General features: G+C 32.3%; 1 protein-coding gene across 5 annotated transcripts; it reads right to left on the minus strand.

Moving 5' to 3' along the window:
* Positions 1–801: 801 nt before the first annotated feature.
* On the minus strand, positions 802–25,135 carry LOC139500068 (uncharacterized). 5 transcript variants are annotated; one of them, XM_071288800.1, is made up of 7 exons: positions 24,982–25,135; positions 19,444–19,538; positions 18,123–18,260; positions 11,332–11,427; positions 9,798–9,856; positions 3,750–3,798; positions 802–946 (listed from the first exon to the last, which is right to left on the minus strand). In XM_071288800.1, exons 2-7 carry the CDS (start codon positions 19,535–19,537, stop codon positions 891–893), a joined length of 492 nt encoding a protein of 163 aa, XP_071144901.1. In that variant the 5' UTR covers position 19,538; positions 24,982–25,135; the 3' UTR covers positions 802–890. The 5 variants fall into 5 exon arrangements, with proteins under 5 accessions (XP_071144901.1, XP_071144900.1, XP_071144903.1 ...); XM_071288799.1 differs by having other exon boundaries at positions 24,977–25,134; XM_071288802.1 differs by lacking the exon at positions 24,982–25,135 and adding an exon at positions 22,535–22,666.
* Positions 25,136–25,467: the final 332 nt, after the last annotated feature.

Below are 25,467 nucleotides of genomic sequence, written 5' to 3' on the forward strand. Positions count from 1 at the left end.
TTTTTTTTATATTTACTATTTTTTCTATTTTTTTTTTTTTTTTTTTTTTATAAACTTACATTTTATAATTTTTTTATATTTTATCATTTTTTAAATTTTTGTTTGTTTTTTTAATAATACAAACGTTTTCTAATTTTTTTATATTTTCTATTTTTCTAATTTTTTTTTTTTTTTATAAACTTACATTTTATAATTTTTTATATTTTATATTTTTGACATTTTTGTTTGGTTTTTTTATAACACACATTTTAATCCTTTTTTTTTATTTTATAATTTTTACTTTTTTTCATATTTTATAGTTTTTTTTTTTAGTTTTTTTTTTATATATATAACATACACACACACAAACGCATTTGTTGAATACACAATCACAATTAAAAGAAACAAGAGGCTGGTTTAATCGTGATAAGTTTACCTCTACTTGTGGAAATAAGTACCGGAAAATATGAAGTAGGTGTCTAAGAGATAAATGAAATAAATGGAGAATGTGTCAATGGGACCAGGATGATACATCTGCTTGCATATAATATTACAAAGAAGAAATGGGGAAATAGAAATTAATCATTTACAGATAGAATTTTACAGAATAAACGTTAACTATTGAAAAATAAAGACATATGCCTCCCTAATATTATCAAAGAGTAAATAGAAAATAAAAACAAGGAACCCCCAATCTAGACCCTTATGGTAACAATATAACACACATACAATATAAAACACATACAATATCAATTTTTTTTGTATTTCAGATTTTTTTTTTTTTTTTTTTATGGTCATACCAATCTTTTATATATTTTTTTTTAGTTTCCTTTTTTTTATTTTTTTTTTTTTTTTTTATTATGCATTATATTGTTTATACAAGCAATCTAAGAAAGACATAATCATTTAAATCAGCAACAAAGAAATACGCCTACGAAAGACCTGGAACCTGAGTCTTTACTTTTTCCTGCAAAATTGAAAATAAACATATACATTGTATGTCTTGAAATTCAAGAGATTCAAGAAAAAAATGCATAACTCGTAACTGAGGCTGCTGTTAGGACAAAGTTGATTTTCATTATATTTTTCATCATATTTTATCTCCAAAAATTATTGATAAAACAGTGGTAGAAAAGATCGGAATATTTAAAATCTTGACGGTTGGTAATGGCCTGGACTGCTTTGACATGAACTAGTTCAGATGACCTCATTATATAATGTTTTTGTATGGCATATATATTAAGTCGATATATTTTCCCGTTTAACGCTGAGTGGTGGTTAAAATGCACATTCTGGACGATAACATGTTTCTGCAATTTGAATATGAACTGCAATGTATATGATGATAGATTGTGTCTGCAGTTTACCAATCGGCCTAGCCACAATCGGATGTACATTTCATATTGGGTCTATATTATAGGCTTGTAAAGACAAGAAGATAAACTTAACATAAGTAATACATATTTAAACTGAAAAAGAGAATGTAGGGCTTCACAATGAATATCAAATATCATGTATAGGTGTTACAGTTTTGAAATAAAACACTAAAATACACACTGAAAATGGGCAAAATTTCACGTTATGTTGTTTCATTGAAATTACGCTGTTTTTATCAATTGATAGTTAATAAGTGAACTTAATTTGAAATACATTATTGGTTCAGTGTTATAGACAATTTAATCATCTTTCTTTTACTGGTTGTTGCAACAAAAAATCTTCAGTGGTTACAAAGTTATGATATAAAGTGGAATACTATGCGTTTGTTATGAAATTTTGTTCTTTTGTTTTCAGCTTGCTCAGTGTAATGATAAAACAGAAAAGTAAATCAAATTTATGCTATTATGTGTCTTGTTTTCTCTTCTAGTATATAACTTATAAAAACTATCTCATATGTCAATATTGCAGGACCCTAGCTGGAGATATATGCCATCAAAGTTGGATATACAAATAAAGAGAAAAAATGTCTTGTCCGCCCTAGTAAACTGGAAGTGTTATAACATTAATGTTGCATTGCTAAGTTCCTGTTCTTTTGTAGATATGAAAACACTACTAACAATTTTTTCTACCATCTATTAATAGAGGAAGAATTTGAAAAATATGTCAGAATGTCTTGTCCGTAGACATGGCTTTATATCAATATTGGTTGGCTTTATGGGTCTAAATTAGTCCTATGTGTTGTTTAAACTTAGAAATGTCTTATTTTTAATTAATAACTGGTAGTTTAAGTGATCTATATTTTTGTAAAATTACTTTACAGGAGTGGATTTTAAATGTGGCAAATTATCAGTCATAAAAAGCATACCTTATTTTACTTCAATATTTTTATTCCAGTTGCTGCATACCTTAAAAGATTAACTCAATCAAATGAAGAAAAAAAAACAAAAAAAGGAATGTCTCTCTCTGACTTTATCTTTTGCATTTCAGTATTACCAGCAGACGAGGAAGTGTCTACGGACAAGACACTTGTACATAACAAGTATTAAATTCAATTATTTGTCTGCTTTTGAACTTAAATCTTATTTATAGGTGATGAAAGATATCTATTCAAATAAAAACTCAGTATTTTCAACATAAATATAGTCACAATTAATTCTAACAGATTGTTTTTTCAACTGAAATTGTCTTGTCCGAAGACATTACCACAATATATTTGTATCTAATTTCCTTGAGATCAGCCTAATTTGATAGATAATATGTATGTTAATTTTTCAAGAGAACACATTCAACTATGTCAAAATTGAGTTTAATAATAGTTTGCTTGTTTTAAACAGTCAGATATATGGATTTCAGTTAAAAGAATGTGTCTTCATTTTGGCTTAATCAATAAATTTTTGAGATATGAAAAAAGTTATGGGTACATTTTTTTATTTTCCAAAATTTTAAAAACACAGCTTAAAATTTAATTGGTAACTTTCATTCTTATCTGTATCAATCATCTTTGAAAGCTTTTATCAAATATCAATAAAATGTCTTGTCCGTAGACAATATCACGATGTCATGTTTCCATTTTCCTCGAAGTTCAGCATCATTTGATAGATAAACCTGATAAAATAGATGCTTCTGTTGTTTGACATAACTGTGAGTTAAACATGTTCTTGTCATTTTTTTTTCAATTAAAATGTTTGATATTCAATAATTCTAAACATATTTTGTTGTCTTTGTCATTGACTAGAAATCTGAGTCTGGGTACCAATTCTTGACGGGAACCAATTAAGAAAATTAGACAGTTTTTAAACACCATTTATTTAATAAAAATATTAAATATTTCTTCCGAAAACTGCATGTAATTGTATAAATGCTTAGCATAACGATGGCTATTTTTCATAATTTAAACCATTTCTGTACCAAAATATCAAAAGAGTTTTTTCCTGATGTGACATTCATTTTTGACTTCATGTGAAACACAAAATGTACATCTGATTGTGGCTAGGTCGAATGTGAATACATATTATACCAATTATAACACCCCGGTACTATAGGTGAACACGCTTTAACAAGATCGTAATATATTGTCATAGAGCTGTGGTATGCTTTCCAACTTGATTGATACTTGTTCGTGAGTGTCTTTAACATTGTAAAAACTGACCTGACGTCTCATTTAAAATATATCTGACCTTCATTTTAATCGTGACATAGTGATTCGAAGGGGGTTAAATTCCGCAACACCTTAGACACTCATCGAGAGAATTATCGTATGTTAAGCATGCGCACTTATCAAATCCCTTCTCTTATTCAAAATAAACTTTTACAAAAATGTTATATTTTTTTACCCTTTCTGACATTCTGTTTTAATTTCTTCTCTTCTTTGCCCTTAGACTTCTGAAATGAAATATCTTACAAATATACAATAAATATTCAATATTTAAATAAAGGGGTTCACAGAATAGAGAATACAAAATACAGAATACAGCAAAACGGTCGAATAATTTCACAACAGAGAATATATATATATATCTGGGTTCTAAAGTTTAAAAATGCAGAACAATTGGCAAAATAAATATAGAAAGAGAAAGTGGTATAGACAAATTAAAAATACAGACCGTGATGAAGACCCCCTTGTTTCCTCCATATCTGGACTCTCCTTAAATCTATATAGCTAACAAAAATTGTGACGTGGTGCTGGAGGGCAATTCATGGCACCGGGCTATAATGTTAGTTGAAGATTTAGTATTTTTCAAAAGGAGCGGATGATTACAACAGAAACAGCAGGGAACTACAGTCAAAATTGTAAATATGAAGTAAAATGTTTGCCGTAAAAGGCAGACACGGACCTCTTGACATCTCCACACTGTCTGTCCACGTCGAAATTTCACAAATGAAATTCTATGGGAATGTGTTATTCGCGTCACTTACAGTTGTTTGAGTCTTAGTCTATAGATATAGGAAGATGTTGTGTGAGTGCCAATGAGACAACTCTCCATCCAAATAACAATTTATAAAAGTAAACCGTTATAGGTCAACGTACGGCCATGACTGTATATCAATTAAATGTAGATTGTCCGACTATGTCCGTTCATTTAATTTAAACCTATAAAAATATATTGCGTTATTAATTCATAAATATATTTGTAGGACTAAAATCTATAGTGGGTTCCAAATCTATTGCAGATTCCTAATCCCTGGCAAATGTGACGTCAGTCATGCCATCCCAAATCTATGGCAGATTATTTACAATCCTAATCTATGGCGGATTTTTGTTGTTTCTAAATCTATGGCAAATTTTATGCAAATGGAAAACAAAGCAGTAAATAAACGACCAATGACTTGTCTTAAACAAGTGGAAATATACAACAACGGGAGTATGTCTATAAACATTTGTGAAATAAACATTCCATAATGCTCAACCAAAACATTTTGTAAATGAGATGCGACCGGTAAACATAAACATTTTTTAATCTGTGCATGGTACCTGTTTAGCCCATTCATCAAGGCAGGTGTTTATAAAATAAGAAGTTTGAATTTTCACATAGTTTTATTTCATGGTTAATACTTTTTTGTATTTGATGACCATATAAATCAAATTGGTATCTGGTAATTTGATCTTTCAATTTATAAACTTTGTCAGCCGAAAAATATTTATTATAAACCCTTTTCTAAAATATCGGGTACTGAAAACAGCGGTATTCTTATTCATCGCGGGCTTCGGCTGGTACAGCACATTTTTGTCCCTCTTTAGGATAAAAGGTCACATCTTCCTTTAAACGGTAAATTAAACCATCCGAAAACTATTGTCGGGTGAAATACCTTTATCTGGAAAGGTGAACAAAACTATGGATTCCGCCATCGTAATCGGCGGCAACGATGTAATATAGTCCGGCCGATCGGTGAAAAAATTGCTCAAATGATGAGGAAAGCACCAATTTTTGCATGACGGTACATTTTTGTGAACTGAGCAATTTTAGCTATGGACCCACCCTCAAAATTCAATATGGCGGCTGATTTCAAGATGGCTGCCGTACGTTCTAAAATATTTCCTAGTATTGCACAAACCACAGTAGATTTGATGATAGAAGCACAAAAATCAACATATTTGAATGACTTGGTGTACTTAGCAAGATTTTGTTTTGATCTATCTTTGAATTCAAAATGGCGGCTATTTTCAAAATGGCCGCCTTGAAAAATAAGCATATATTCATTATTGAGAATTGACCTGAATATAAGCATTTTATTGATGTAAAGTATCATTTAGTATCTGTCCCAGTTCTGTCCTTTTTTATTTTGCCTTGCTTGTCATATCATACACAAAGTAGTAGCTTTCATAAAAAGCTGCAGTAGTAGCTTTCATTAAAGCTGAACCATTTGTTGTCTTGGGTCACATATAAAAGCTGTGATTTGGGATTTATCTGCCTTAAGATATTATTCAGAGCCTATCTTATTTCTTGGGTTGCAATATTTTGCAACTTGAGATATTAAACTGGGAATTGAGAATCATTTCAACACATATCAGTGAAATGGGAGGAATTGAGGACAAGGACAAGAACATTGAAATGACAGAAACTGAATCACTTGAGGATATGAAGAAACCCACAGCTTAAGACGCTTCAACAGAGGACAGCTCAGAAATTACTATTTAAACAATTGTTCAAAGAATTTTTAGCAGATAGAAAATCTAATGCTCAAAGAACAGCTGAGATTTACCGCAATATAAAACAGAGCGAAGCGCGAATTGATAAAATATGTGTTGGTCTCATTACGTTCAAGCTGAACAGAAAGAGGCAATGCATATTAATAACGAACAGATGGGAGCAATATCTCGGCAACTTCAGCAGTCTGAAGACAGGATAGACCACGAGGCTAGTAATAATTGCTTGGCGGAATTGATGGTCAGACCAATAAGATAATCAATGTTGTGGTGAGACGAATGGACAAGCTGACAACAACTTAGGAAGGAGACACAGTTCAATTTAAAAGTGCATTTGAACAGCAGGGTACCTTCCAACAACTAGCATCTGTTGTAAATGAATTAGTGGTCAATCGAAATAAAGAAGTGAAAATTCCTGCAATGGCAAATCATCTAAGCCAAAATTTGACCAACGCAAGTTTACCAAAAGTTCACAACAAAATCCATGCCTTGGGTCTTTACCCAATTGTAGTTCGCATGAACCATCAACCGCGGAAGTTTTGTTGAAGATGTCTTCTCCTTAAGTCAAAAGTCATATGTCAGGGCCCTTGGCCCTGCATGAGACAGTTCAAGTTATTCAATAACAATCTCCATTTAAGAACATACTATAAACCTCTAGTACTAATCAAGGATACCAGAAAAAGGCTTATGCGTCTTCTTACGCATACTTACCATCTACTATGAGTCAATAAATATTTGGTTCAGAGCAGCACATCATTACAGAAACAATTGGCTGCAAGTGGATTCTCTCAAGTTTCTCTAATGCTGAATGCAGTGCCTATACTTATGGTATCATCCCCGTCGAGTCAATTGCAAATCCCACGTTTATCACTCCAATCATGACAACTTCGTCAGCTCCTGGAGCTCTAACAGGCTTCCCATAACACAAAGCTGACTCCACTGACCGATCCAGGAAAGGGCAGAGGAAACCAAAAGAGTGTGGTAACACCTCTTCTGTATACTCCTCATTGGAGAGAGAATATACTCGATGACAAGAAAATTTTGATGCAAGGGACCGGAGCCGAAGCCCACAGCTCCGAAAAATGCAAAAACTCAATTGAAGAGGATCCATGACATGGGAAGCGTTCATTTACCAATTTGAACGAGCTGCCGGTAGATGACAATGGGAAAACAGGAAAAATGTGTGTAGGCCCCAGATTGCCAGGCCGATGTTGGCTTTGAGTATACTCGCAAGGTAAACACAGATGATGATTCCAAGGCCTTGAAAAAAAGCATTCATTTGGAGTAGCGCTTCAGCAAGAAAGACGATCAAACCAGATTGGAACCGAAGCATTCCGTCGAGGATGTAAAGACAAAGATTCTTCAAGGCATGTTATAGAGAGGAACCCAGAAACATTCAACAAGGCGTTAAAACAATTGAAAACATTAATAGCAAACCAGATGGCGATATATGGATCAAAACGTGTCAATTATAACCATCGACAAGTCTGCTTTGCTGATGGCGCAGTATTACCGACCGATAAAGGAAATATGAGCAGTCCTTTGGATAATAAGGTGCATAACCTCACACAAATTGTCACAAAACTAGCTGATGTTATGCTTTCAACTAATCAGCATAACCGTGGATTGGCCGGTCAATATACCTCGGTTCTTCTGATCAAATAATCATGAAAGATCACCAGTTCAATGGAAAATAACCTGATCAATATACACGTGGAAGATCTCATGAGCAATACAATCGCGGTAGATCGCCAGATAGAAATACACCCAAGCTTAATGCCTATCGATCAGCAACACCCCCACTAAGCTAGAGATCATATAGTCCCTAAAGACAACGGTTAGCATCTCCACGGACAAACTCCAGAAATCCCGATTATTTCAGACAACGGTCACCTTCACCAGGATACGGAGCAAATCAAAGTGCAACCCCAACAATGGATGGAGCAAAGGGTCGGGCCAGTAAGCCAACACACGATTCCAAAGTCTATTGGCCATGAAACATCACCTCATCACAAAATCGAACAGATGCCCACGTCCTCGTCCGATATTGTCATCAGACGAACTATGTAAAAGAGCTTAGCAGTACGATGTACTATACATGACCAGAATGTGAGCATGATTGTGGACAATGCTACAAGATAACATTAGTAGATGAGAAATTAATTCCGACAAAAAATGGAGATTTGGAGAACGTAACGCTACGTGGTTTGGGTTAACAGCTTGTTATTGGGAAGATTATAAAGAACAACTTTCGGCATTAATAGGGTAAACACACAAATACAATTGGATGTGTGCAAAGAGCCATTAACAGACGATGTTATACTTAGGCTAGATATTTTGGACACACTGAGCGCAGTGATAAACCTGAGTACTCCCTTAATTACCATCAACAATAAAGTGATAAATGCGGCATTTGTTAACAGTGGAAACGAGATTTCAACTCAGAGATTTGGAAAAAACGAACCATCACAGTTCCGCCAAACTCAAAAATGACTGTTACCATTAAAACTAATAAAAGTGCTGACCAGGAGTGCATGTTAGGACCATGCTCGCTGAATAGTTGCGAATTTGTTTCGCACGTAGTTTGAAAAGGAAATAGTTGCCCCTTAACCGTTTTAAGTAATGGCACTCGTCTAATTCCCCTGAGGAAAGGTACACTTATTAATTACATAGAATAATTTGACGATGTAGTGGGTACGGCAGATGAAAACGCAATAAGTGACGTAAGACGTGGCATTGAAAAGACACGAGACAAGGTGCCCTTGGCACTACCTCAAAGTTCAGACGAGTTACTTACTATTCCACCACATTTAACCGACCTATATTAATGTTCAATCGACTCGTTTCAACCTATTTCGTTCCAACCATTAAAACCGGAAGCGTTTAAAGAACAATTACAATAACATGTAACATATTGATTAACATTTTGAATTTCACTATTTGTTTTTGTATATGTAGCCATATTTGCAAATGTATGTGTTATAGAAATAACCAAATTATTTTTTTTATATTTTAAAATTAATTAAAAACAAATTCAAGAACATGAAGTCCATTTTTAAAGAATCATTACTTTAATTTCCGAAATTATATAGAATACCTTTAGGACAATCTTGATATTTATACCGTTTTTCCGCCATCTTGAAAATGGCAGCCATATTGGATTTTTCAGAGTGGGTCCATAGCTGAAATCAAAGGGTATATAACCAAGAACTACTATGCAAAGTTTCATGCTTTCCTCATCAAGTGAGCAATTCTGCTCTATATCTGCACCAATCGGCCGGACTAATATGGCGTTATTCAATTGTGACGTTATGAGAAAGATCTGCCATAGATTTGGAACTCGCCATAGATTTGGGCCCTAACTTTCGGAAGAAAAATACCCTACCTATCGAAAAAAAATACCATATCTTTGAGAAGAATAAAATACCATTCCTTTGGGAAGAATAAAGTAGCATACATTTCGGAAGAATACAATATTATTCCTTGCGGAAGAATAAAATACCCTATCTTTCGAAAGAATAAAATACCTTACCTTTCGGAAAAATAAAATGCACTACCTTTCGGAAGAACAAAATACCCTACCTTTCAGAAGAATAAATACCATAGTACCTTTCGAAAGAATAAAGTACCCTAGTACATTTAGGAAGAATAATGTACCTAAACTTTAGGGAGAATTAATACCACACCTTACGGAAGAATACAATACCATACATTTCAGAAGAAAAAAATATCCTACCTTTCTTAGGAACCCAGTCATTCTTACAAACAATCCCACTTTTCTGTTTAGTTCTTTCTCTGTAAAAGTAATACAATATAATTATTCGATACAGCATTAGGTATATCTTTGTTACTGATATTAACACATTAAAATGGTGTACCTTAAATGTAATGCCTTTATTCGTTAATTTTTCATTTCATAGAGCATTTTTCTCTTTTCTTTATTCATTTTGTCCGTTATTCTCTATAAATTATATTGTAGCAACCCATTATAATATATTCTTTACTTTTCTCTCTTTTTTTTTCTTTTTTAACGGCCTTTTTACTTGTTATTTGGCACATTTTAAACATTATTCTCTATTCTGTAAACCCATTTAGACTCTTGCACAGTCATATAATTATAATGTGGTCTACTGCAATGCAATACTAAGTAACTAAGAAGGTCTAGTTTACCGAATAGATAAAAAAAAAAAAAAACGTGCAGAATAAATACGATAAAATAAAATAAAAATGGGGGCCTATTCTGAACCCTCATCCCACAACTCCCTAATTTTCTAAAGTTTCGCTCCTCATTACCCTCTGAAATTTAAACACACATATCGTAGAATGAGTTTGAATCAAATTTATTCGTTCAGAGTATATTCACTTGTGTTGAAATGTCTTTTGATTGAGTTAAGCCATTTCAATTGATAAGTTATACTGTGTCTTTCTATGTTGTGATGTTACACTATATTGTTTCAGATAAGGGTGAAGGCTGTGACGTATAAAAAACCTGTTCTTAGTCAGGAATCTGATGTTCAGTAGTTGTGTTTTATTGATGTGGTTCATTAGTGTTTCTTGTTTCTCGGTTTTATATATATTAGACCGTTGGTTATCCCGTTTAAATCATAATGGTTTTACACTAGTCATTTGGGGACTCTTTATAGCTTGCTGTTCGGTGTGAGCCTAGGCTCCGTGTTGAAGACCGTACTTTTCGCATATTCTTGTAGCTATATATATAGGGAGTCCATATGCATAAAGTGAGATCCGGTAATTTAGAACTAGTCAGAAAGGAGACTAGCACTATTTAACAGTGGAATCTCGCTAGAAAAATAAAGAATTGACTGCGTGGTGATTAGGAAGAAATGAGAAGAAGACAATGAAAGGACTTCATAGCGTAGGGTCGGGATTGGGTTTAAGTCAATTGAGAAGAATGAGCCTGGGACAAAAAAAATAAGGAATAGAGAAAATTGGAAAAAAAGGAATAAAGAATAATCGGGTTTCAAAATATAAGAAAAAGAGAATATTAGACAAATAAATTTAAGAAAATCCAGGTCGTATAAGGTCAGATGGACAAATTGGCAAATATATTTAGTAAACAAGATTCGAAAGGTAGAAAAGACATAGGCAATCTAGAGAAGGCAGACCCCAGAAAGAGACTGATAACGGATCAACTTGAGTTGCCGATTGTGAGATGTCGCGGGAGCAATAAGGAACAAGTTATAAAATAAACAAAAGACAATGGAGTAGCAAAATGATAATCAGTAAAAAAAAAACCAACTATAAATATTTACCCGGCTCCATCAAGTTTTTCTTCTCTGGTTCTTCCTTTTCGATTTTAAGAATATCCTTGGTTTGAAATCTTCTTTTAAATTCTGTGTTTATGATTTCTATTTTCAAAGAGAAACATGTATAATATTTGTCTACGGTCAGAGCAGAATTATCCAATTGTTGTCTAGAAGTAACGAAAACATTATATATTTATATATATATATGTGCATCTGATTTTACCTTATGAGATGTTAGTTATACGTCCTTGTAGTGTTGGATAATCGGTTGAAATTACCAACCGATTATCTATTACAATCGGTTGACAGCAACCAACCGACTATCGGTTATAATCGCATCATAATACCTTGCCCTTTTTTTTAAATGAAATCATGCATTTAGTCTCATTGTACATGTCTAATGTGTATATTCCATATCATTGCAGAGTTTATATATTCATATTTGATCTTTTGTTTCCTTTTCATATTCTGGCGTACTAAATTATAATCCTGGTAACTTTGATAATTATCTATTTAGCAGTTAAAACAATGAATTAATAAGAATCAAGATTCATATTGAACATATTTTATCTCATTATTACAACATTAATTACCAACAGTGAGTCAGTGACACTAACATTTCTAAATTTCAATGGTGTAGCTCACAAAACAATTTCAATAACATAGCTGTAATATGAACATTTGAATGCTTCTAATTAAGAAAAGATATATAAAGTTTTTAATTTTAAGAAATTCAAAATTAACAGAAAAAAATAAAACAATGCATTTCCATTATAATATATACAGTAAACAAAGGGGATTAAGCCAATGTCTGTTAATTCGTGTTGAATGCTTTTTTTCACTTTTGTGATCATTATTTTCTGTCAATTGTGCCATTCGTGCGTCTGAACTTATAATTGCAAGAATGCGGAATTATTACATAGTTGAACCGTATCCGATTCGTGATTCTTATATTTATAAATGGCGGACAAATTTCGGAAAATTTACAAAAATAAACGATGTTTGGCAAGCAATTTGGAAAGGAATGTGACGTATTTGATGCTACAAATGGATAAAACATTAATAAAAGGCAATTTGCAACACGTTCTAATGAAGCAAAGAAATTATTTTGTCTAAAATCAGAATGATTTGTACGCTCTCAAGTAACAAGTACCGGTATTGAAAGAAAGTATTTCATACAAAGTTATTAATCTTAAATAACATTCCATCAATCTGCAAATATTTATAGTCAATGCTTTTGTTACGTTTTTAAAGAAGGACATTGGTTATGTCTTTAATTATAGGATGTTTGACATTGTTATTGTCATCGATTGAATCAGATATTTTTTGTTATTATTTGTTTGACTGCGCATATAAAACGCAAACCGTAAACGGACCGGAAGTTGATAAGCTAAAGGTGTCAGACCACCAATTAAAAATCCCTATCTGTTCAACCAAATTTTGCAATTTTCACAGCTTTCTAAATATTTTACCTTAAGTTTAACTTCAAGGAAACCAGGTATATCCTGAATTGTACATGTATCACCTTCCTACATGCCAATTTTCAACCAATGTTTAAAGTCTTGTAACAAATTTCTGATTTTGAAAAGACAGGTACTACCAAAATAACTCCCGGTTTTCTGGAAATCTTAAATTAGTGTACTATGTAGCGCATTAATCCTGAATTTTTAATGCAAACTCATAGACAAGTGAATTTTGGCTCAAAATGGTCTAAATATATTTCCCTTTCACCAAAAGTTTCATTTCTGCAAATTTGTTGATTAGTTTAAGTAAACAATGACATCAAAAGCACTATTTTGTGTCAAAGTAGGACTACTTTTACATACGTTCTAAATTGGAGGGAGTAATTGGTGGTCTGACACCTAAAAGTCCGGTAACTTTACGACAATGCCACTCGATTATCGACATCGCCAGGCCCAACCAACTGATTTCCGACTTATTCCGATCATCGGAACAACACTACGTCCTTGATTTAATTAATTATATAGAAATCAAAGAAATACAAAATATATACTGTATTTATGTTTCTGTAGAAATTAAGTCAGAATATTTTCAGAGTTGCAATTATGAAATATGTATTACTCTGCTGTGCTATTTATAAATTTGTAAAATAAAACATGCTTAATAATAAAATCTGAATAAATTTTTGCACCATACCAAAAAAAAAAGTTGATAAACAAAAAAATTATATTTCTACGTTAATTATTTCCTCCCTTATTAGTAAGCCTAATAAGTAATTGTTATTTAATTTTTTGTATTGTAATATGATATATACATCCAAAGGAAAGTAAGATAAATTAATTAAATATTTAAATTTCAAACGGTCGTGAATAAAAATGATTGTGTGCTTTCAATTCACAAAGATTTTAAAAACCTTGCAGCTCACAAAAAACATGTAATAATAATTTACAATAATCATATTAACAAAATTTAATTAAGTACTGTCATAATGTTAATTGTTTTCGTACTGTTTTAGTATGGATTTTAAGTCTTTGCTTATTGTGTATAGTAATCTATTCATATAGTGGACTGGTAGAATTTAAAAAAAAAGATTCGTTTGATAAATAAAATGTCCGTCCGTAAGTACTTGACGTTTATGTTTATTGATACTACATATATACATATTCAAAGTTTTCGGAAAAAAATACTAACAGGAACGTATGTTTATTATAAAATTTCAATTCTATTTTTGTTTGTTTGTTTTAATAGTTTAACCTTATGACATCTATATATTTGTACTATATGGTACGGTTTGAAAATTGTATTCACTGTGTTGCCCAGCTATCCTACACGCCTTGATTCATTCACAATATAGATCACATTTCAAATACTATTAAATTTCACTCGTGAATGTGGATTGTTGTTTTTTCTTATCTTATTTTAGGACATGGCTGTAAGAGATTGACATTTGACTTTCATGCACGGTCATCATTACTTACGGTATCCTGACCTCCAGCTGTTTCTCTTTTGTTTCTTATTTGAATCACTGTCCTATAATAAACTTTGCCCTTTTCGAAAAGCTAAGGATTGTCTACCCAAGGAATAGATTCCTTAACTTTGTAATTTTTTTTGGCCTTTTAACTTTTTTCATGTGTCATTGATGCTTTTTTGTGTATTGGCGTCTGCATGGTGAACACCATTCTAATTCTGGTATTGGTTATTTTGAGGGTATATGTACAGGTATTCATAAACTTTCTGAATTATTCTTCGGCAAAACCCAGTTTCCCTGTAGAATATTTAAATTGATTTAAGTAAAATCAGGAAATCCTGCAAATTTGAGACCGAAAAAAGTTTCTTTATAAGATGAACCAATCAGTTGTATGCCACAGGTTTCATTGCACATGGAAAATTGACTTTAGATTTATCTAAACAATCAAATCTACCATGAGTACAGACAGCTTCAATATCGAGTTGAGAACATGAAGGTCCATACAGGAAACAAAATATAAAGATATGTTAGATAAAATAAATGCATGCAGAGTTCCAGATTATAAAGTAAACTGAGTGTATAAATTTATATTGCTATTGGTTTGTTTAATTTGCATAAGTCATCCGGTTTGGAGAAATTGGGATTTGCAAAAGGGTTATCATTGGGAAAATTAATGTACATTCCAAAGTACTAAATAAAACCGTCTAGCTGTACAATGTAAAACTATTTAAAGAATAGATGTTAACATACACTTTCAACTGACTTCTTCTAAAAACAGTCAAATTTTTCAATTCAAAAGCGAACACAAATTCAGCAGCAATCTTTTGTTGACCCAGCAGTCAGCAATCTTAGGTTCATGTATTGCTTTTCTTTTTTTTAAAGAAAGCAACTTGTTTTTAGTTTATACGGCACTATGACGATCACCAAGACGCTCGATGAACGTAATAGTGTGTGGGGATACAGGAGATCCCCTTTATCTTGTAAATGACGTCATAAAGGTGCGCATAATTGACGATTTTTTTTCCGGTGACGGATGAACTCGAAAGTGGTCTATTGTTTTACATTGTCATTTCGGGGCCTTTCATAGCTGACTTTGCGGTATTGGCTTTGCTCATTGTCGAAGGCCGTACGGTGACCTATAGTTGTTAATTGCTGTCTCATTTTGGTCTCTTGTGGAGAGTTATCTCACATCTTCTGTTTTATATATAAGTCTTAACATATAGGCACTGGCTACGGTTACATGGAAATGTAAAAATAATAAAAATAGTATTGTTACATCGGAGACTAATTGCCAGAATGAAAGGTTGGGTAAGAAACCGATGAATTACGAGTGTAACAATAATTATTGAGGCTACGGTTACATTGCATTATGGTTTCATTAATTCACGTCAATGTTAGGACTAGTAAAATAAAACTTGAAAACTTTACTGATTTGAATTTTACAAAATTGCATTTAATTTTTTTTTTTTTTTAATATTTGCAAGATTACAGTTTCTACAAATCCAATATGTTTTTTAGGAGCATGTCTTAGGTAAACGAATCTTGGTGAAACCAAGAAGTCATCGTAAACGAGTGATACAGCAATATGCACGTCAGTATGTTATACTCTAAATTCCATTCTGTAACTATCCTTTTTTGCAGTTAAAGTCACTTTCAATATCCGTCCATTACTGATTTTATGTTCACCTCCAATTTCCATATCCAGCTAAATTTACTAGTCAATTGTGGTTTTACATTTGCCGACATGTTGAAAGTGGTTGAATCGGAGTTTTCATTTTCAGAGTCCAGATATTTTGTGATAGTAATTTTTTGCTATACGAATCCTTGATTTTACAGATATTACAGCTTACAGATTGGTGAAAAAAATAAGCAACACAAGTAAAGAAGGTTTAAGTTTAATTAATCTAGCATACTGTGACGTTTTTGACAGATAGCAGTGCCTAAATTTTTATTGATATTGTCTACATAGTTTTGTCTATATTTCTTACAACCGTATCTTGTATTATTTTATTAAAGCAGTAAATGTGTGTATTTTATTTCATTATTACCTATTCATGGTTTAATCGTTTTAATATTGTATGTTCCAGAATGATAGAAAACGTGTGTTTTCTTACCGTCAGCTTTTGATTAATTTTACGTTACTTTCACTTTCGCTTTTACCGGAAGTCACGAGTATTATTGTAAATCTAGTGAAAATAGAAATCGTATAATTTGTAGACTGTTCGGGACATGTTTTAGTTATATTTTTGTATGTTTTTCAAAATAGGGATAAATGTTAGAGTATTTTATGTAAGGTTTATGTAGAAGAGAGTTTTATTCCTATTATTGTAATAAGTTCTTATGAACTATTTTTGCACCGACGTTGCGCATCTTTTCACAGTAATAGGGCTGTAATGACGTCATTTCATCAGACGTTAAGTGCAAAGATATGCACCTTATAAGGAAGTTTCCTTATTAGGTCTTTGATTTAATCCATATTTGGATGCGCGATCTCTCACGCGAAATAACAACACTAGCGTAAGATTCATAGTATTTTACGTCAGTTCCAGCTTGTCCCTACCGCCGGCTAGCAGCTTTATTTACGTGTCTCATTATTTTCAAGGTACAGTTTTTCTAAAGCAGCAGTTTAAGTTCCAGAATATTGCAATATATATGCAATATAATTATTTATGCAGTTCATTTAATTGTTCCAGTTTCCAGTTTTTAACGGAGGCAGACATTTAATAGTTTTCTTGTCTTCTAAATATTATAAGTTTTGAGAATAAAGTTTGATAATGAATTTCAACTTTGAATAGGAGACAGTTGCGTAAAGTCGGCAAAAGTATCCGTCGGTTTTAAATACTCAGTGTTGCTGTTAATATATTTTCATGATATAGAAAGAGGGTTACGGAAATTGAAATTTATTTGTTTGTGTAGTATTTTACATGTATTTATATGGAGAGTTGCTGATATAATCTGTGTTTCCTGAATGTTGATTTTTGGTGTAGCTATTTTAGAGTATTATCTTATGTCCGTCTAATCTATACGGACTATTGTTAATTGTTGATTGTTGTTTTAAGAGATTTATTGCTGTTATTCCACGTTCCAGTTGTTTTTAATATTACTGGTGAATAAAAGTTATTATACACTTGAAACTATTTTGTGTTTCCATTCAGAACATCAAACTAAAGACTGAACTGATACTTGATTACATTACATATAAAAATCCATCCGACTTGCACACACACACACACACATAAAAGACTTGGCGCCGACCTAGAAACTATATTTGTGTGATATGCAGTATACAGTAGCAGTATTAGTAATTATTTCATGTATTCTGAGCCTTCATATTTCCTGTTAAATTCTTTTGGTTCGTTGTTGGTGTCTGTCGGGTCTGGTGGTTGGTTTGGTTGGTTAGAAAGGTTCTCACCGGTTTGCGAACACGTTACATACATTAAGTGCATTAATGCAACAATAACGCAATGTTACCGTAGCCTCAATTATTATTGTTACATTCGTAATTTAAAAAGTTTGGATCCTTACCCAACCCTGTATTCCGGAAATTAGTCTACAATGTTACACTAATATTGTTATTATTGTTACATTTTCATGTTACCGTAGCCAGTGCCTAACATATATCGAGACTTTCGATAATCTTCTTACCAATTTGATGGTGATCTTGATTTTTTACCTACTAGGTAGAATTATAAATCAATGATGCAAACAGCACATAATTTTAAACACTTGTTTGTAAAATTCACAGTCTTACCAGTATATAAAGTTTTTAAACTAAGCACCCCAACACACTGTGTAGATATTTGATGAAGTAGTAAACCCATATATCCTAGGTGGTTATGTTCCGATATATATTAACAGAGGAAAATACCTGTACAGAACAGAACTTGATCATCTTGGTCTGAACGACAAAATAACGCCATTTGGTAGGTTTCCCAATGGCAAGTATCCACATTTTTGTCGGCGTCGTCTTGACCTTTGGCCTCTTTTGTTTCCGCTGGATTTTGACCTGGAGTGTGAAACACGAAATTTGCATTATTTAGGGGTCAGGGCTTTCGTCAGTTATGATATTAAGTATAGTGATTGTGCATGGCAAATACTTATATCTACAGTGATTCTATACAAAGATCAATCTTTAAAAACTTAACTTTGTTATAAAGAAACAAATTCTGGTAATAGACATAGTCAGAACAATTAATATTAGTTAAAAAACAATATTAACTAAAAATATTGATATGTTATGGAGCTCCTTTTCATGACATTGATTTTTTTAAATGGCAAGAAAAGGCTGACGTATTTGCATTGGTATTATTTGGGTCTCAAATCGAAAGAAAATAAATCTAGAATCTGCTTAAATTGGGTAAATGACCGTTGATGAGCTATTGAAATGTTAAATAAGAAGGAAAAATGAGTTTTAATGGGCAAAATATTTCGCCTTGTATCGTAGGAAAAAAAATATTTGGCTTTGAGCGTTTCTGATGAAGGTAAATCTAGAAAAGTGCTTCGGACGCATTTAAAAAAATTATTAAACGCGTTGTTTTCCATTTTTAAAGATACATGTTAAAAAAAAACAGTTATTGTTTTCCTTTCCTCGTTTCTATAAGTCTTTAATAACAGAAACTAGTTAAAGTTATTAAATAAAAGCTGAAATTTTATTGAAATGATAATTAATGAATTAAATGGTAGCTAATAAATTATTAATGATCTGCTAAAAACGATTACTTTCGACTGATTCTTAACCCTTTTTTAAATTTAAGGTAACTCTATATGTAACTTAGACTTAGGCGTTTTCTAAGAATAAGAGCTTTTATTCATACCACTTAAGTTGTGTTGGCGTAACTTCAGGCATCTAAGATTTTACAAGGAAATACTTATGACTTAGAATAATTTTGTTTGTGCATCCACAGTGCATACACTAAGCTAAAAAAGGCGGAGTTTCCTTTATTAAATTGACTTAGGTGTTAACGAAGGAAAATCTTAACTTAATTAGCATTATGCACGCAAAAAACTTGAACCATACACTTTATCGAAAATATTTCATTGGACAGATATATATACACATACATGTAGAAGTTTGACAAACACTAATTTTAATCACTGAGAAGCTTAATACGTCTTTATTGATAGAACCTAAATTAAACGTTTAGCTGATTTAAACAGAGTTATCTCCTGGTAGTGATATGTTCTCTTACCTTCACAAAATAAGTTGACTTCCGGAGCAAGTAGCTCCATCGATTTTCTCTCGGCCTTCCTTGCCTGGTTATATCTTCCACTTCTTCTCCCCATTCTGTTCCGTATTCAATGAAAGAAAATGTGGTTAGACAATAAAAAGAATATTTTTGTTTGGCCTAACAATACCTTCTCAAAATCTTGTATTATCCTGATGTGAAAAGTGGTGTTTTTAAAAAAAATAGACAGGTATGTAGACTAAAAAACGTCCGATACTTCAATTTCGTTTTGCAGAAAGAAAAGGAAATGCCTACCTACCAATTTTAAAGTGTGGCCTTAAATATAAGAGATAGTCAGGATGGACAACAGATGAGATGTTTTAATCTCTTTTCATCTAATTTTGCAAGCCTAAATTCTCTACTAGCAAAAATTCTGTTATCAAGACAGCGTTTCCCAAAAAAAATTGACTAAAATTTTTAGCTATACATGTACTGAATTGTTCATGACTTGCAATCACTTATAAAATGCTGTGTGCAATGAGATTCAGTATTTTATTTTGACACGATTATTTTTTTCATCATATTTTCCCCAATTCTTCATTTTCGCCATTTTATATATATTTCTTTTGTTATTCATTCCAATATTCTGTAAACCCCACTAGACTATTATATAGATAGAAACAGCAACCCATCAATACAACACAATAAATCAGTAGATATCTTTTAGTCTAAATACAGATTTTACAATAGACACACATACAACTCATTTATGTACTATTTCGCTGCCATATGCCAGCCTACTCAAACACTGCCGACAGTTCAGTGGCGGATCCAGAACTTTTCCTAAGGGGGTCCCGCTCTAGTCATGCATCCATGATTCCATATATATAATCAACCAAAATGTTCCCACAAAAGCGGGGGCCCGGGCGTCCCCCCCCCCCCCTTGGATCTGCCTATGGTTGTTGAGTGTGGGAGACCCCGTAATTAAGACCCAGGTCAATGTACTCATGCGGTAAGTCAGATTCCCCAAGAGCGATTAGGACACGGCTAAAAAAGTCTAACATTAGTCTACTGAAAAAGAACATAAAGACTGACAAACATGCATGAGGGTTTGGGTAGGGTTTGATCATCAAAATCATCTGTCAATCATTAACCAAATACACGGTAGGTATAGTGTCTGGCTGGGATCATGGTTTTTCTAGTGAATCGGTCCATTCTTTTCGAGTGAAGGTCGGGCTTTATCGAGTGATAAAACATGCGATAAGGTTAATTATCTGCTATTTCGTGATAGTTACACGATGACTACTCATCTTATTTTGAAAATATACATGTTTTGAGCAACAAAGAAGCACAATTTCCTTTTATTTAACCAAGGATTTGTATAGTTAGTCTTACTATAAAAATCCTTGATTTAACCAAAATATTCAGTGTTTAATATTGTTCGTTTTTTTAGAGAGTAATAGTGAAACCGTCCGGGTTTTTTTAAAGAAAATTTGAATTAGAAAAATATATTCTTGAATTTAAATAGTGACTTTTTCTAGTTTATAACTGTAATTAAGTGAAGGACAAAATCATACATATTTCCAATAAATCACCATGCGTTGATCAAAAATAACTTTTTTCAATTTAATGCAAATGTTCTGTTCAGAAAATGTTCTGCCACAACTTTTCACTGTTGAATTCGGAATTACTGGATCCTTTTGTTATAAAACTTTCTTAAGATAATAGTGTAGGGAGCTCGTAATCTGTTTAACCTCATTTCATACTACTTTTGTTTTACAGTTATTTTTGTGTTGAACCCCGGAGTTAAAAAAAAAAGGAGTAAGAAACTAGGCTTCTTAAAAAGGCAGAGGCCGAGCTGTAAGTTTAATAACACACTTCTTCAAGATCCTGAATATGTAAAACTAATTAAACATCAGATTACTAACACAGTTCCCCTTTTATGACACCAGCAAATATAAAAGATACAAGGCTTCTAGCAAGGAATAGTGTCAACTACCGACTCGCGCGATCGATTCTGTTATTACACACTTTGAAACAGATTACTACCCTGCCGGTCAATCGCAGACTGGTCAAGTTTTTGTCGCTCGGGGTAAAATATTTAGCATAAAGTGCCAACCCGTGGTAAAATCAGTATATAATAGTAAGTTCAAGCCCCATGAATTATGTCTTAAATAACATATTGGATAAAATATTATAAAGGGAGTTTGGATAACTTTACCTCAAAACGGACACAACTGTAATATATTACAAATTCAGTTAAATTTTTTTTTAACATACAACAAGTTACAGTATTAAAATAACCTCCTAGCTTAGGCCCGAGAACACAGATATTTCGTAGTGCATTTCTTTTCTACAATAAATTCAAATTAAAAAAATCGCACCCGCTCTATCTCAAAAAGATTTTTACAGTTTATAGTGTACTACTATATAGATTGGGACAAATAATATCAAAATTATAGAAACTTCTACCAGCTCTAACTCAAAATTTTGACAATTCTGTGTCCAGGGGGTCTAAAATGCAGTTTGACAGCTACAAACGTACTAAATTTTGACCTTTTGTAACTGGACTACTTAACATAAAGACTCAGCACCCAAATTGTTTGAACATGTAATTTCATCCATCCCCTTTCTTAATATTTCATGTGCTAAATAACAAGAAATTAATTGGGAAAGTGTATAAAAAAAATGCAAGTCATACACTGTTCACACTAGGGACTAAACTCGCAGACAACGAAAACCAAAGGACGATAGTGTCCTTGGATGCATCTGGTAGTATTTTTTTCTTTCATTTAATAATTAATCAATAAATATTTTAAAAGTAACTTAAGGTGGTACCCAACACTTTCACTAAAATTAATTTGGCTCGTTTAATTTTCATAAAATTTTGTAAAAGTATTTACTTTGACCCTTTAACAAAAATATCAAAATATCAAAAATTTTGAACCAACCGTTTTGTCAGAAAAATTACACTGGTTATATAGCAGTTTGACAAACACCAATTTCGATCATTGAGAAGCTTAATATTCCTTTTACAACACAACGTAATTAAAACGTTTAGCTGATTTTACAGAGTTACCTCCCTGTAGTGTTAGGTACCACCTTAAAAACTTACGCTGCTTGAAGTAACTCATAAATCAACCTTAAAATCACTTTGTGTTTCCTGTCAGAATGATTCTTTGGAATATTCAATTTGCAGGAGTGAACTAAAAGAGGTAGTCACAAAAACGATGGCGAATTTTCAACGTTGCTATATGTACCACGTGACAAGGACCAACCGATGATGCGCAGAATTGGTGACAAATCATAAAGAAAAAAGTCCACGAAGGCTTACTGTAAAATTGGCACTAAATCATTTATGTTTTTTTTTTTTAAATTGGGCCAAAAAATACAAATTTCACATAGAAATTCTTGTGATAATATTATTAAGACAATAATATATTTTTTAGCACCTTCCTTTACAATTTATGAAGCTATGACCCCTTAAATAAACATTATCTGTAATTAATGTCAATTTTGGTAAAAAAAATTCATAACTTTAATGATTGTTTTTGGCATAATTAACCTTGACTGCCATCCACGATTCAAAAAGTTTTTTAAATGATGAATTCTATATCAAAATTGGAATCTTTTCAAATTTGGTTACACTGACTGAAAACATTTTAGATTGTAGGTCGCGGCCAAAGTTTTCCTACAGCTTTAAGGTCTGAAAATTGAACAAAATCATAATTTTGACAAAATGTTCAAACTGGACCTACTTTGGAGAATATTATGTACTTAGTTTGATTTAGCATTAACGCTTTTGAAAAATACCCATTTACGAATCAAGTTGTGACCTTTTTGGTGTTTTATTATTACAGGTTTTAAAGTTACATACAGTTGGAACGCTGACCCTGGTTTAGTCCCATTTCCAAAGACGACAAAGGAAGTTATTGGACTACCATATTTTTGGCATCTTGTTTGCCTTTTTTTCAACTGAAACAGGAACATATATTTTGATATACTGTTACCAGACTGAAACGAGTCGGCATGAGAGTATGGAATAAACACATAACGGTAAAATATCTTGTCGAATAATGTTAACGGTAATTGTTGGTGCATGACGATAAAATGCAAATAGTCTACACGGCTTTTATATGACGATAAAGATCGACTGATTTTTGACGAATCGGTTAATATTTTTCCAAAAATAAATACATGTATAATGATTAATTATATGAGATCTCTGACAAATCGCGATCGATATGAATTTTTTGACGAATCACGATAAAATTTTGACCATTTTGACGCTAACAGAAAAATGACTGTTCGACGACGTAAAGGGCCGATTTCTTACCTCTCACACATTACGCACAGATAGATTTGCTCTTTCCGGGAGCTCTATTCTATTCTATTCTACCATATAGTGAGCGCCTTCAACAAATTGAAGATAATGTCACAGGAGGAAACTTGCAACAAGACATAGATTGATATATACACATTTTTTTTTTAAATATGAAAAATGAAAGATCAAAAATGTTTTGTATAATTAAGTATAAGTAATAGTTGAGTTAATATTGATGCTTTGAAATTGAAGATTTGAAAGAGTCAACTGAAGTGTAGTTTACAAAGTTATCCGGTAGTTTGTTCCAGTCGGTAATAGTTCTTGGAAAAAAGGATTCTTTTCTGTACTGTGTTTTGCCGGATGAAATTTGGAACCTGTTCGAATTAGAATGTCTTTTTTGTGGGATTAATTTATTATTTTTAGGAATTGCAACCTTTTTGTGTTTTCAATTTTAAAAGCATTATAAATCTTGAGTCTTTTCTTCTGTCAGAGAGGCTGCGTCATGCAAGATGTTGTAAAATGTTACCAACATTGTAAAAATTAAAAATATATACATGTGACTATTAAGGGAGGATCGATTACGGAAATTAGCAAACAGACTAATTAATAATTATGTTAAAAGCAATAATTGAGATACACTATTATGAGACAGCAGTTCAACAACAAAAGTAAAACAAATTTGCAAAAATCTTCAGTAGACTAAATTAGAAATTCAAATATTAACTTATATCATATATGTTGTATATTTTTATCGATTAAAATATTTAAAAACAAGAATGTGTCCCCAGTACACGGATGTCCCACTCGCATTATCATTTTCTATGTTCAGTGGACCGTGTAATTGTGGTAAAAACTCTTATTTTGGCATTAATATTAGAAAGATCATATCCTAAGGAACATGTGTACTAAGTTTCAAGTTGATTGGACTTCAACTTCATCAAAAACTACCTTGACCAAAAGCTTTAACCTGAAGCGGGACGGACGCACGGGCGAATGAATAGACAGACAGACGGCCGAACGGACGTACAGGCCAGAAACATAATGCCCCTCTTCTATCGTAGGTGGGGCATAACAATTGATAAATTTAACCCTAAACGGACACAACTGCAATATATCAAATCCAGCTATTTTTTAAGCATACAAGTTACAATAAATTAACCCCAACACTGGTATTAAACATTTTCTTTTACCATGCTTACTGATTAAATATTTTAAGAATTAAAATAAACAAACCTTACGCTTCTTGGAGGTAACTGATAAATCAACTGTTCGGTCACTTAATTTGCTGGATGATTCTTTGGATCCTTTCAATTTGCAGGAGTGAACTAAAAGAGTAGTTACAAAAAACGATGGAGATTTTGCAACGACGTTGCTACCACGTGACTAGGAACAATCGGTCATACGATAACAAATCAAATCAAATCAAATATTTTATTGTCATATAAACTTTACAGTTTGTGACCAACATATATTAATACAATAAACACAATAAACATATATACATACATATTAAACATACAAAATATCAACAGCATTAAAATTTATAACAACAAACAAGTTGTTAAGGGCATACGATACAGTTTTGATCCTGTATTTACAAGTTCATGAAAATTTGCATACAGGCTATTTTTTACCTGATTAAATCAAATATGTAATAAAAAATATACCTTCATGTGCTACTTTTTGCGTAAAATGAGGTCGAAATTTTGTATATTTGCTCGAAA

This window comes from Mytilus edulis, chromosome 13, assembly GCF_963676685.1.
Source record: "Mytilus edulis chromosome 13, xbMytEdul2.2, whole genome shotgun sequence".
NCBI classification, from domain to species: Eukaryota; Metazoa; Mollusca; class Bivalvia; order Mytilida; family Mytilidae; genus Mytilus; species Mytilus edulis.

Bases quoted from the DNA above. Each gene is read 5' to 3' on its own strand.
- LOC139500068 (XM_071288800.1), bottom strand. From the start codon at position 19,537: ATGGGGAGAAGAAGTGGAAGATATAACCAGGCAAGGAAGGCCGAGAGA. The intron at 18,261-19,443 runs GTAAGAGAACAT...TTCACACTCCAG, and splicing joins AGTCAACTTATTTTGTGAAG to GTCAAAATCCAGCGGAAACA. The intron at 947-3,749 runs GTAAAAAAATAT...TCAATTTTGCAG, and splicing joins AAAACAGAATGTCAGAAAGG to GAAAAAGTAAAGACTCAGGT.